Source organism: Cataglyphis hispanica, chromosome 9 (assembly GCF_021464435.1).
Source record: "Cataglyphis hispanica isolate Lineage 1 chromosome 9, ULB_Chis1_1.0, whole genome shotgun sequence".
Classification (NCBI taxonomy): Eukaryota; Metazoa; Arthropoda; class Insecta; order Hymenoptera; family Formicidae; genus Cataglyphis; species Cataglyphis hispanica.
Genome location: NC_065962.1, coordinates 6,288,153 through 6,303,077, shown reverse-complemented (window position 1 = coordinate 6,303,077; position 14,925 = coordinate 6,288,153). Strand labels below are relative to the sequence as shown.

At 27.6% G+C, this 14,925-nt stretch overlaps 1 protein-coding gene across 1 annotated transcript; it reads right to left on the bottom strand.

Moving 5' to 3' along the window:
* Nucleotides 1–72: 72 nt before the first annotated feature.
* LOC126852053 (uncharacterized) lies at nt 73–3,576 on the bottom strand. Its single transcript, XM_050596535.1, has 3 exons — nt 3,353–3,576; nt 563–701; nt 73–307 (listed from the first exon to the last, which is right to left on the bottom strand). The coding sequence occupies exons 1-3, from the start codon at nt 3,405–3,407 to the stop codon at nt 157–159; spliced, it is 345 nt and encodes a 114-aa protein (XP_050452492.1). The 5' UTR covers nt 3,408–3,576; the 3' UTR covers nt 73–156.
* Between the last annotated feature and the right edge of the window lie 11,349 nt (nt 3,577–14,925).

The following is a 14,925-nucleotide window of genomic DNA, read 5'->3' as shown; positions in this document are numbered from 1 at the left end:
TAAAAGCTAAAAAAATCTTCTTTTTTATATCTTTAAAATGTGTTGAAACAATAATTCAATACTAAATATTAATTATTTTTTATTGTCGTATAATAAAATATAAATTTCTCAAATCTTCCGTAAAGTCTGTATAAAATAAGGATTGTTCTAAACACATCAAACTATGGCATCCCTCACTCTGAATCCGCTATCATTAGCGTTCGGGCACATATCCGAAGCTAAAGCTTTCACTTCGTCTTTTCGATTTCTTCGTGCTAATGGCATTTTCAATTTCAGTTTTCTTTTTTTCGTGACAGAATCTGTTTTCCTGTAACAACGTTATTTATTATGTCACAATTTTTAATTTTCTTATCCTTTTGCAGACTTTTAATGGCACACATATAAATATATGTATTATATTGACTACTTTACAATTTACTTGAATAAAAGAAAACTTCTGCGTATAATAAATAATGCAAATAATAACTTTGTTATTGTTTGAGAAAACTGTTACAGTGCAACAAAATATAGATGTTTCGAAAATCAAAGACTAATGCAAAGATAATTGCCCATTCTTACGTACTGATGTTTACAATCTATAAAGATACCCATCGAGAATAACACCATTATAGCGACGATAATACCGATCACAACTACCACCAACGTTACAATCGCATCCTCCTCTTCGGCAGTGAGAGATACCTCCGATGTGAGCATATACGCTAAAAAAATTATTTAAAAAATTCATTGTTTTAAATTACGAGAAAGCATCATTTGTTTTTTTATTAACGATTATTGCGTCTTTCGCCGCAAAAATTCAAAACTTTTTCATCATCGACGGAGACGAATATTTCCTTTAGCTTCATTCTAAAAAATCTAATATTGTTTTAATATACTTTTTGTTTTAGTTACTTAAAATTTTGATATCAAATTTATTTATTTGTATGTGCGTAAATAAAATTATTATAATGGAAAGAATAATGAAAAGTTTTAGAAAGCTGTTTGTCATTAAAATATGTGTTAAATAATTGTTTCTTTTTTATTTTATTTGACAATTTAAAGATAGCAGAATGAAAAGGAATTCTTGCACGAAAGAAAGTTAGATTATATTCGCTTACAATTTTTAAATCTTGTATTCATGATCGCGTAACAACTTCTTTCACTGGTTATTAACGAATTATCTTGTTCCATAGAGAAAGGCGTTTCTATGTGCTGATGTGTTACGATAAATCAGAAACGAGCAACTTGAGACGAGAGGCGTTTCTTCTGTATGCTTGTATTTGACACGAGCTAAAATATGATACCGCTCTGTACGATAAGTTTTACGCGCTTGTTTAATTTTTTTACGTTATTGCCATTTAATATCATTAATAATTGATTAATATTGCCAATAAGATTTAATTATATTTAAAATTTATATTTAAAGATTTAATTATATTTAATATGTGCTATTTTATAAAAAGAAAAGGACGGGAAAGTTTTGTATTTAAATACTTAATAAGATATATTATACAGTTAGATATAAATTAGTATTAAACTTAAAATTATAATTTGAATTAAAACTACGCTTAAATTTAAAATCAAAGTTATATAATATTTTACTTGAATTACTTTTAATTATTTTCAAACTTTGTATAAATTATAATATATATTGGTATTATTGTTATTATATCATTTACATTATTTGTTATTATATCATGTAAATTAAAATATTAATATAATCCATTAAATATTTAATTCAAAAATTGTACACTAAAAGACATAAAAAGATTTTTATGCTTACACTTTCTAATTACATAGTAAAATATTCAATGGATTTAGATAGATCAGAGAGATTTCTATCTGTTGCTTGCACACTCGATGCATTAATTTATATTTTTATATCAACCTGCTGATCACATTCGATGATCAACTTATCCACATAAGTTCATATATTGTTACAAGCGTATTGTTAAATCTGCCTGTATGATAAGCAATTTTATTTTCACAGTTTGCGAAAAATTTAAAAAAGAACAATCATAAAACAAATTTTCCTTATTGATAATATATATCGGTATGTGTGAACTAATTTTTTTACATTTATTTGCAAAATCTAAGTATATATAAAAAAATTGATGTGTTTATATTCCGATTGTGCGTCTACATATTTAACAAGATTTTAAAAAAATTACAAATATATAACTTTTTACACACACAAAAGTATATCAAAAATGAAACAAAGATTAAAGATGCAAATTTTTAAATTACATTACAATTTGAGTTACATTAAACACATTTCAAATTTATGACAATTATCGATTACATATGTAGCTTCTAGGGAAAGCATGCGTTATCGATACAATGTCGGATTTTTATGGAGCAGTGTTTTCTCCAAAAAGTCTGTGTACATGAGATTTCATATATTAAATTAAACCTTTGCGGATCATACATTCATCTTTTTATCAAGCTATCACGATGAATTAATGCGTTCGCATTAATTGATGATTCTCCCAGTTCGAATCATAGTATCAATATGAAACTCGCATGATGCAATCTTGAATGTGCAATCGACAGATTGATACATCGGAATGTTCGTATGCATTTACGTTTTGACCTTCTTCTATTGGCAATTTATTTGTTATATCATACGTATGATGCTAATCAAGATTTTTGTCAAAGAATTAATTATTAAAATATCTTGAGACTTAATATATAGTTTAATATAATGGAGATAATTAATTGAAAATTCAAATAAAATATTTATGATTTAAAAACTTAATAAAATAAATCTTTTGCGTATAAAATGGAATAAAGTTTTTATTATTTTATTGAATATTTTATTATTTTATTTTTGCAAATATTATTTTATTGTCAAGATTACTTTAATAAAATAAAGTGAAAGATATTACTTTTTTAATTATTTAATAATATAAATTTAAATTTCTCTTGAAAAAGTGCTCAGTTTTTAAAAAATTTTAAATATTATTAATATTATTTTTATTTTTAATAATTATATTATTTATAATTGTGTACATAATTATTGCAACTCTCGCAGAATTAGAAATAAAAAAATATATTGTATATCTAAAATAATATTAAAAGTTTCTTTTAATTTAGCAAATTAACACACTCACATTTATTCATAATTTATTATTAATATTGTATTTACAAACTCTTACTTTCAGCATTTGAAATGCATATATTAGGCACAAAAACTTTTCAAATTTAATATACAAACTTTGATAGATACTCTATCAAATTTATAATACAAATGGTAATTTAAAAATGGTAATTTAATATATTCTTATATTACATTATATATATATATATATATATATATATATAATACTTATATATCAGTTATATTATATTTCTTATCATACTGGAATATTACCTTCTGTTGTCGTAATATTCACGCTGTCATTGGCGTTTCTAACGTGCATTTCCATCTTTGAGTCACTTTTTTCCCGCTTTTTGTTCAATGAGATTTCGATCCAAGAAAAAGAGAATTGTCAGGTAGTAAGTAAGCGCAATTATACTTTCGAAATACTTTCAATCATTCGCGTGTCGAACGGATCGAGATCCCGGGGTAAACTGTCAGCCACATGCCTACGTCCTCGTATATAATATGCTTGGCGAAGCGTCAACGGGAGCGACAAAAAGACAGAACGAACGATGTCGGAGGAATGGAGAGAAGAATGAAGGCGACGAGTATGAGAGAGAGAGAGAGAGAGAGAGAGAGAGAGAGAGAGGAAAAATGTTTGAAAAAGTAAGATAGAATGCTTGTTCGAGGTTCTCGAAGGAAAGCGGGAGGGCGGGTGAGAGGAAAGAGAAACCTCGGAGGTATCACGGTGTAAGATCCGCGAGAGAACCGTGCAATTTCTGGTCTCATTTAACATTCCATGGTTCAGATATACATCTTAATACTTAGACATTAAAATAAAAGCGCGATACCTTTTGTACAAATTGTATAAATTTTATGCATAATAGCTTTTGTATAAGAGTCTCCGACAAAAAAAAAAAATAATTATATCATTATATTTGAGAATAAATATAAAATTCCTTTTCTAAACCGCTTCAAGTAATGGCAAATAATTTGATATGTTTAATATAATCAATAATTAATTATCTTTTACATACGTATTCTTTTAAATAATACGTAATTATCGCGATGATATATTTCAAAGTGCGTAATTTAATCATTTAATCAAATAAGAAACATAACGAAATACAAAATAATAAAATATCATTTTGTTGCGATATCTTTTTATGAGCAATAAGTATCTCTTTAACCATATTTAAAGTTAAATATATTTTTTCCAATGCTTTATCCTTCAACTTTTCAACGATTTAAATATGATAAGAATATACTGACTATATACAATCCCAGACAAAAGTTAATTTGAACTTGATAAAATTTTAGCACACTATGTATAATAAATATTTCTATATTTTTTATCATAAATATTTTTACTATTCACTTTTTCAAATATTATATAAATATTTTATACAAATTTTGTATACATTAAGAAAAAAAAATCATAAAAACTTTATTCAATATGTCATTAAAATATAGACTAAATATTTTTATAATATTTCTGGTAAGTAAAAAATAAATATTTATGATATTTTATAAATATTTCTCAATATTTTTATGATAAATCTTTATGATTAGTTAAATCTAGAATTACAAAAATATTTATAAAATATTTTGATAAATACTTGTAAAATATTCAAATAATTATTATAAATATTTCATAAATATTGGACACATTTTATAAATATTGCGTGTTATTTGGGCTATATTTTTTAATTAAGATATGTATCTTGTAATATATACTTATATCGTGTAAAGATTTAAATAATGCCAGTTAATATAATATTTGACACTACACATATATTTGCACATTTTACAAATTTTATAATATTTAGCAAAAAAACTAGACGTGAATGTCACGAAACCAATTGTAAAAAACGAAGAAAGTATATATTATAGTTTATTTCCGGAATGTTGCATTGCTTTTTCATTAATAACGCGATAACGAGTTAGTAAATCAATGTCAATTTTTTTTAAGAATTGTTGCTCAGTATTTTATTTACTCACAAACAAAATTTCAGAATATTTCTTATAATTTCGTTCATGTGGGAATATGATGCTACTCCATAAGAACTCGTGTAAAATTAAAAGTTAAATAACTCGTGAACCGATTGGGAGATCGAGCTTCAGATTTTACACATGTGTTAAAAAATAAATAAAAACAATCTATTAAATTTTCACGATATTATCAATGTTAGAATATTAGCATCAGAACATCCTAAAAAACTTTGTGACACATCAACTTTTTAATAGATGATTAATCTATAATTTAAAATATGTATTTGTATTATTTAATATTAATTTAATATTTAATTCCGCTATTAAATTTTCTTGTAACTTCAATCAGTTGAGATATTTGCTCGGACATTTATGAACGGACACCCTGTATGTATGCAGTATATGTGATAGTATGTAAAATATTTTGGCAACGAATTATTGATAACAATAACAATAGTGATCGATCTTAGTGACGTATAGCGCGCTATTGTGTACATATTACAGCCTTATTATTATTCGCATGACAACACTCGGACAATGAAGTAGTGACGCAAATGCACTTTCTATATTATCAAATTCTAAACGCGATCATAACTAATATTAAAGTATAATTTGCTATAATTATTACAAAATTAACGATTAATTAACTTTTGATGAATTGATATAATGACGTAAATAATTACATAATTACATAAAATTCTATCGCGACAAATCTTCGCGATAAATCTTTGCGATTGTTTCATGATTAGAGAAGCCGTGCAAAGTGTCCCGCATCGCGTATTCGACTAATCGTAATTAACCGTATTTTCGTGAGTGAGTGCTATATGGAACAAAGCAAAGGAAGAAAAGAGAAAAACAAATTCCGGAAAAGCATCAAGCTACGAATAAAACGACAGTATGCGATATGTAATTTATTGTGTAATTATATTATGTAATTTTTTTTATTAATATAATTATTATATTATTATATAATATAATTCGTCCGCGTATTTGTCATTTATGTTATTATTCTCAAAATATTGTTCGTTCTTTTTTTATTTTCTCTCCACTCTGAATTATCATATAACTAGAATACTATAAATATATTATGTGTATGTGTATATAATTACTTACATATATAATTCTAGTTTTCTACTTTCTCAAAATAAATTAAATAAAAATTACACATTCACTTAATATTTAAACTACGTGTCGTTCAGCTTTTATTGATATAAAGTAATATATGTTCAGTGCATCGTCTAAATAACCAATCGCGAAAAAGAGGTAACAAGATTGCCAGTATCAATTTAATATGCCTTTTTAAAAGTAGATGCTGCACAGCACATTATTAGAATGTTATACGCGAGTGTGGATGTGTGTTATATTAAATATTACAAAATTTTGTTTTTATAAATAATAATAGTCAAAAATAATTAAAAAAAACATATTTTAAAAATTTTTTGAAAATAAAATTTAAGTTAGATATTATTATTGTATATTTTAATCTTATTTTTATGATAAATTATCAATTAAAATTTTTATTAAAAATTATAATAAATTATAATACACATATAAATTTTATATTAAATTTGAAATTTATATAGTAATATAATAATAATATATAAAATTAATTTATAGAATAATATATAATATATAATTTATAAAATAATATAATAATATAATAATTTTGAAAAAAACAGGTAATTAGAGTTGTACACATTATTATATTACATATAATTAATTTTATAAATGTGTGTGTATGTAAAAAATTAATTAATGCTATTAATAATTAAAACTCTATGGATAACTCTATATATTTGAAAAAAAAAACACGGTTAAAACTAACACAAGGTTGGAACTATAGAAAATTAAATAATTATAGAATAGAATAAATTTTCACGTTTTGGACATCATAATTTTTTGTATGACATATAAAGATATATCCAAGTATTGGGTAAGTATGAATAAGTAGAAGTATGGATAAGTAGATTTTTTTTATGTTTCCGGCTTTTTAATTAAAATTTTGTGTAGCATGCCATGAAATATAAAAGAAATTCTTAATTTTTACTGCTAATTTTTATGCTCCATCCAATATTGCAAAAAATATTTCGATTTTTCGTACAATATTTTGAGAAAATCTGACAGTATATTTATTACCGAGCGATTATGTTGACATGAAAGAATTAATTAATGCTGATAATAATTAAAACTTTAAAAAAAAAGATTACAAAACTATAGGACTAAACTATAAGAAAATATAATTATAGTAGAATAGACTTCTGTTTCTCAGAAATAAATTTTTTGTATCAAGATATATTTAAAAGTTCCGAGAGAGATATGAAAATATTTTTGAGCTCTTTTTCTCTATTCTCTCGATTACTATCTCTTTTGTTTTTATAATATTTAAAAATATTTAAAAATATAATAAATATATAATAATTATAGTATCTCTCTTAGTCTGACTCTTTCCCTTCGACCTGTCCGGCATGGGTGACCCTACCGATAACTATTAGCGTTTTCAAGTAAAGCAAGTTTGATCGCTTTAAGCGATTAAATCCAATTTGCCATAAATATATGTTTGACTAAAAATAGATTTCGAGAGAATTTGATTAATAAAATTAATATATATATTATATACATTAATAATAATATAAATAATATAAAGTTCACGCTTCGTTTTTGATGCTATTTTGGCTTCAAAGCACAAGATTTTTGCCCTGATTAATCATCAAATACTTACTTAAAATATTTCATTAATTAATCTAATAATTCAAATACTTTTAATAACCAAGATGGAATATATGACGTTGTTAATCGATCTCTGAATGATCAAATTTGCTTCACTCAAAAACGTTATATGTTACCGCCGGCATAGCTCTTAGGTTCATTAGAGTGCTCAAACCTCCTCACCCGGCAAATGCCTTCGTTAAGGTGGAGATACTATCGAGGAGGAAAAATGTGTGAGGATAGGCTTTTTCCTCTTCCTCATTTCTCAGGATAGGTTTTATTTTGTTTTCATTTTTATTCTAATATAAACAAAACGATAAATATAATATACAAAATATAACCTACTCTGATTTTCCTTCAAATCATTCATAAATCTTTCGCCTTTTACGAAATATAATTTAAAATTTAATACAAAATAATTTATTATATAGAATCACACGAAAATGTCCAAAATATACGTATAATAAAAAATTACTAGAAATTTTTAGAATAGACTAGGCTTTTTAGCAACAATTTATGATGCAATATTTGCTATTAATAATCGACATTTAATTATAAAACTTAATAAATTTTGTAATAACGTAAATAATCACGACCAAAAGAGTCGTTAAGAAAATTATCGTTAATCGTTTTTACTGCAGAAAAAAGAATTTGCATTATAAGCGCATTTTGCGCAGACTTTCAAAATAAAAGTATTCAAGAAGCGAAAAGATAGACAAAGTTTCGATGTAAATCAACGATTAAATTATAAAACAAATCGTGATTTAAAATTCGCGAGCAAACGACAAATAAATGAACCGACGAATTTCGTAATATTTAATTGCGATACGCGTAATATCTATAATATTCAAAATCTATAACACGCACGCGCGCGTGATATAATTACTATCATTTTATGCTAAGATATTTCGACGAACATTTGAAATTCATTGCCCGATTTATTTCCCAATACGCGATTTTATACGAATGTCGCGATCAACAATATGATATATATTCTATTTCATGAACGACTATTTTAATAGAATAAAATGCGTCTTATAAGCCTTTAAATATTGTTATAAAAAATTGCTATGTTTTATAAAGAATAACAGACCCGACGATTTTAACAAGATTCTCCCTCCGCCGAGTGATACGCTGGTTAATATTCGACAAAGAGAAGAACGATCCTAAAAGTGGAGAACGACCAACATACGTCTTGTTTCTACATCAGTTTTTGCAAGATCAATTCGCAAAGAAAAGTTAAGTGATCCATTGAACGTTAGAGCCGCTGCAGAATGGAACGAATTCCGGATCTTCCGGACTGTCCCCGATAACAATGATTTTGATAATGAATCAATGACAGTTACCATTTATCTTCATTTCACGAGATTGAAAATTGCGCGAGAAAACATGTTCTTCCATTATTAAGAAATATATCTTTTTATTGAAAAATAAATGGATATAACAATTTTTTCTGAAAATGTGGTTACGAACGATTATATTTATGGATAATAAAATACATGCATCTTTATTGTAGTTAGTGTTAAATGTGCGAGTATAAATAATTCTCGGGTACCAACTGTTCGAGACGAATCAAACCCGATAACAGCAAAATTATTAAATTATTTCAATTTAAATACTTTGCAAGATAAATCGATATAATTTCAAGTAAATAATTTTAAGCTATCTTTTTGTAGCGTTTAAATAAATAAATTCAATCTTTTTCTGATATCGGAGTACCCATTTGATTTGTCTCGAAGTTTTTAAATATCCGCACATTTTACGTTATATTCATATACATATATAATTTCGTATATAATATAATATTGAAAAAAATATAAAAATTTTTTAAATAATGTTGATTTGCGCATGTATTCTATTATATATATATATATATATATATATATATATATAACAAATATTACATATAAGTATCTAAAAGTACTAATCGAGAACTAATGTCTTATAGCGGGATGTCCAATATCTGTAAGTAGTTCCTTAAAAGAAACCAAAATTGACATTACTTAATATTTAATTATAAAAATATATTCGTTCGTAACTATAATTTTTTATTAAAATCAACAAAAACTAAATTAAATTAAACTAATTAGAAACTATTAAAAAAATATAAATTTATAGACAATAGCTATATCCATGTTTAATCTACTGTTAAATTTTATTTTCATATAAAAACAATAATAATAATAATAATAATGACAGAAGAACATTTTTAAAAGAGAAAAAATATATTTTTTCTTCTAAAAAATATATATTGTTTAAATTAATTTCTTAATTCGACTTTAAAAAGCGTGTGGCGTTTGTCGTTGCGTTATTACCGAAACCATTATTTTCGGGAATCGTCAGGAAAATCTAGGATTAATTCCAGTCCTGCAACGAAAATCCCCAATTTTCAATAGAACACCAAACTAAACGTCGCGGATGGATCTTGCAAAAACCAACAAGAAATAATTCTCCACAATAAAGATCGTTTCGACTATTTACCGGTACGAACCAGACAACTTTATTAACGTTCACCTGACGAGAGGAACAGCAATCGCGTTCAAAACAAAAGAACGAGGAAAAATATGATGTCCTCGCAGTGTAATTTATTAATTTATTTCACAAATATCTGATTATGATACGGAATTTGTAAATACATCTCTAATTGAAAATAAATCATAAAATTTGTACTAATTTACTCGCGATTCTGCAATCGTTAAATTTCGCGAATACGAAGCTAATGTTTAACCGATAATTTAACATCGAATCTTCATAATCTTATTCAATATTTTTGTATTTGATATCAAAACATTGTGTTTGCAAAATTTATAAAATATATATATATATATTTAAAATATATATATAATACATATAAAATTCCCCGATTTTATCAACGACTCTTTGGTAAGAAAATACATGCGATTAAATTTATATGTGTGAGAATATTTTTGCAATACATATTTTAGAAACAAATATATATATGTTAATTTCTATATATTGTAATTATACGCGTCTTTTTGGTAATTTTTCGTGTAATTTACAAAAAAATAAATATTTTATATAATTTACATACAATTATAATTATACAATGAATTGATGATGCTATCACTATCAAATATATATATCCAATTTATACAAACATTTTATAATGTAAATAATTTGATATTGAAAACATTAACTCACATTTGGGCTTATATATATTTATATTATAAGTTGCACTATATTTTTATAACATTTTTAACATAAAATATATATTATAATACAACATATGATAATGTTTTTTAATGTTATTGTAATATTTATTTTTTTAATAATGTTTATTTTTTTAATGTTATAATGTTTCTATGTTTATTTTTAAAAAATTTTTTGAGAATAAATTTAAATTGGATATTATTATTATGTATTGTAATTTTTTTCTTAATGTCCTAACAGTTCCTATAGACCTAAACTCCTACTTGCTGACTAAATCAGGAAAAATTTTAGATTTGAAAAAAGTATCTCTGATCATGTACTTAACCGCGTGCCCTAACCGCGTGCCCTAATCGCGTGCCCTAACCGCGTGCCCTAATCGCGTGCCCTAACCGCGTGCCCTAACCGCGTGCCCTAAACGCGTGCCCTAACCGCGTTCTCTAACCACGCGCCCTATTCGCGTGTCCTAATCGCGTACCTATTTTGGTCAGTATATTGACCGTCTATTTTGCGTAGTCTTCATTCTTCAGGCCAGTTGGACCTACCTTTCGTTGCTCCTGGCCACTTTCTGGATCGATCTCTAATCGGAGATCAGAAAAGGAAATACACATTCCTTTTATCGCCGGCTATTTATTATTGCCAGCAAATAAGTGCAAGATTTTTCTTGCTTATTAGAAGATAAACACCTTTTGCCGAGTAATTGTCATCGGCAGATAAGCGTGAATATTTCACGCTCGATGATGGATCGTGCGATTTTACGATCGTTCATTGGATGTTTATTTTAATATAACTTTATTTTAACTGAGACAAAGCCAAGTTATCAATCAAAATTTTGGTATAAAAAATTATGATAACTTATGATAAATATATAAATTTGATCAAAATTTGTATATTAATATATAATTTATTTAATAACATAATAATGCATATATATAATAATATATAATATTAATTTATATAATAAGATATAATAATATATAATTTATAATAAAATTAATTTACATATATAAAAGATTAATTTACACAATATTTGTTACCATTATAGCTCATTTAATTGATTGATCATTTGGTCTCTGTTATATCAGTTAAAACAAAGTTTAAGAACAAAGTCTACAAACAAATTCTACAAGATGAATGAGCTGTAAAAAATTAGAATAAAATCGACACGCGTTATAAAAATAAATTACCATAACACGTATAATTGAAAATTACTATCGAAAATTACTATCGTTCTTTATTCAGTAAATCAGATAAAATCTACGAATTGAAAAAAAACATTTTTCATAATCTTCCTTTTTAATTTAAACTTTAAATTATCTTTGCAATAAATGCAATGCATAATAAAAAATTTATTAAAAATTATTCAACTTAATATGTTTAAGCTCATCCATTTAAAAGTAACGGATTTTTACAATCTATAATCTATAATCTACATCTACAATCTCTATGAATCCGTTACTTTAAAATTAAATAAAAGTTCGTCACTCACCGGCACTGATGCGCAACAGCGGAGATTTGGTCTTGAGCTACGTTGTCTGCAACACACAAATATAAAATCCAAATTATAGCAACGCTTAAAATAATTAATATTTCAAGAAATTATTATTGTACCGAATTTTATATCCGATGCGTTTAATAATAAGAAGATATATAAATATGGAATAATTTTATAAATTCTAAAAAGAAAACTATTTTTTAAATAAAAACTTTTATAGTCTGAATCTCTCTTTTTAAACTATTTAAATAATGATCGAATCAAATTAATAAATGTACGGGATTTATAATAATAATTAATATACAAATAATAATATTCACCCTTGGGTTGCTCCGCCGATGCAGGATGCCTCTCCTAGGCCTCCTCCTCCTCTCAGGATGTTAAGATCGCTACGTTGATCTGTAACATAAAAAGGAGATGCAAATTGTAGTAATGCTCAAAATAATTAATATTTCCAAAAATTTATTATACACATTGAATTTTATATTCGATGCATATAATAATAAGCAGATTAATAAAATAATTTTATAAATTTTGAAAAAACTACTAATAACTGTAATAATTTCATATAAAACTATAATCTAAAAGTAGAAACTTTTATAAGATTATAGATTTTATATAAAAATTTTTTCTAATTGTCTTTTGTTTAAAATATATAAATAAAAAGTCAAATTACGTGATTAATTGCTTGATTTAAATTGTACACAATTAATAAATAATGAATATATAAATAACAAGTTACTTACCACAGGGCTGTTTCACCGATGCCCGATGCCTCTCCTAGGCCTCCTCCTCCTCTCAGGTAGAGGACACTTCACACGCGCGATACTTTAAACGGCACACCCGCACTTTTATTAAAAAATACTTCCGCACTACATTCACACGCGCGATACTTTGAGCGGCACTTCCGCACTTTCGAATTTCGGTACGATCGAACCCCGTTTCACTCGAAAATCATACTGCGAGTCGACAAGTCGGGAATTCACGATTACTCCGAGCTAGGGTTAAGCGAGCAAAGGAAGAAGACGAAATCGATTGATGGAATCGACGCTCAATTCTTGTCCGCGCTTGTTCTCACCGAGGGCCGACTTGAACTTTATTAGGAACGATCACAGAGAACCACCAAGTTTCTATCATACAGACTGAAACTTACGCTTATCATAAGGCTGAGAGACGGGTCGAGAATGAAGATACCCAAGTCCTAAGTGTCACAATTTAGATCACTTAGAAGATGAGAAATCAGCTTCTCTAGCGAGCGAAAATCGAACCTAATAAAACACAGCCAACTATCCTCAATGCGATACAGTACAGCTGATAGACGGTACAAGATGAGGGAACGACGATTCAAAAATCGATCGAATTCTAACCGATTCAGGCCGAACCGTTCGTCGAAGCAGAGCGTGCCCCCAACAACCAATTCTCGAACCGAAGTTCTTGATTAACCGCGCGATCATCGCATCTATATTATGCACGATCATACGTTGCTACGCGGCCGGCATTCACCTCAGCCGCGATACTGAGAGCGTTTTAACGTTGCGTCTCCATTAATATATTAAATTTATTAATACATAAATATTTATATAATATATATAACATTAATATCGTATTAACGTTACCTAATATTATATAAAATTAATTATATTAATAGGGTATTAATATATTACCGATAGCAACGCTGAGAGATATCCCAGTTAGTCGGCAACGAAGTACGATCCTCGAATCGTGAAAACGGGATAGAAGTCCGACGCGAAGACGCGACGACGCGAAAACGCGATTATGCGGTTACGCGACACTCTCGTTGCTCGTACGCTCCGATGACAAGCAACAAGGCAACGCACTAAGTCCTCCACAGATGTGCGTGCCACATATGAGTCATTGTACGACTCGTGGCAATGCAGTATGGACACGCGACGACGCGAAAACCGTCCGCGGCACGATGACGGGACACGGGAGCGGCGTCGCGACGCGAAAACCGTCCGCGGCACGTTGACGGAACCGACGCCGCGATAAGCCGTCCGCGGCACGATGACAGCCCTAACGATACGACGAGCCGTCCGCGGCACGATGACAGCGACGACGGCGTTGGGTGCTTGGTTTCCCCTTCTCAGTAACCTCAGGAGGCCCTTAAGGCCCTTAAGGTACCATCCGGGTACTATGCCCTCCCACCACGCCAAGGTTACACCCTAGGAGGGTATTATACGTATATAATTTTGTAATATGATATATCATATTAGAAAATTATATACGTATAACGTGAGATTATATTTGAGAATAAGAAATGTAGATAAAAATCCACATTTAGGAAAAGAATTTAAGAATATGCGCAGCGCTTCGTACCACTACGTTACTCTTTGAGTGTCGCCGTATGAATAATAAGACCATATATGTAAACGTAAATAATAGAGTCGCGACGGCCGAACACTATGTTATTGAAAAGTTGTTGCCGAAATATTTTACGTATTATCATATTATATGTATGTATACGCAAAGTATTAAAGTATAA

Excerpts from the sequence above, each read along its gene's own strand:
- LOC126852053 (XM_050596535.1), bottom strand. The coding sequence starts at position 3,407 with ATGGAAATGCACGTTAGAAACGCCAATGACAGCGTGAATATTACGACA. Across the intron at positions 702-3,352 it reads GAATATTACGACAACAGAAG|CGTATATGCTCACATCGGAG; the intron begins GTAATATTCCAG and ends TAATTTTTTTAG. Across the intron at positions 308-562 it reads TTTATAGATTGTAAACATCA|GAAAACAGATTCTGTCACGA; the intron begins GTACGTAAGAAT and ends ACGTTGTTACAG.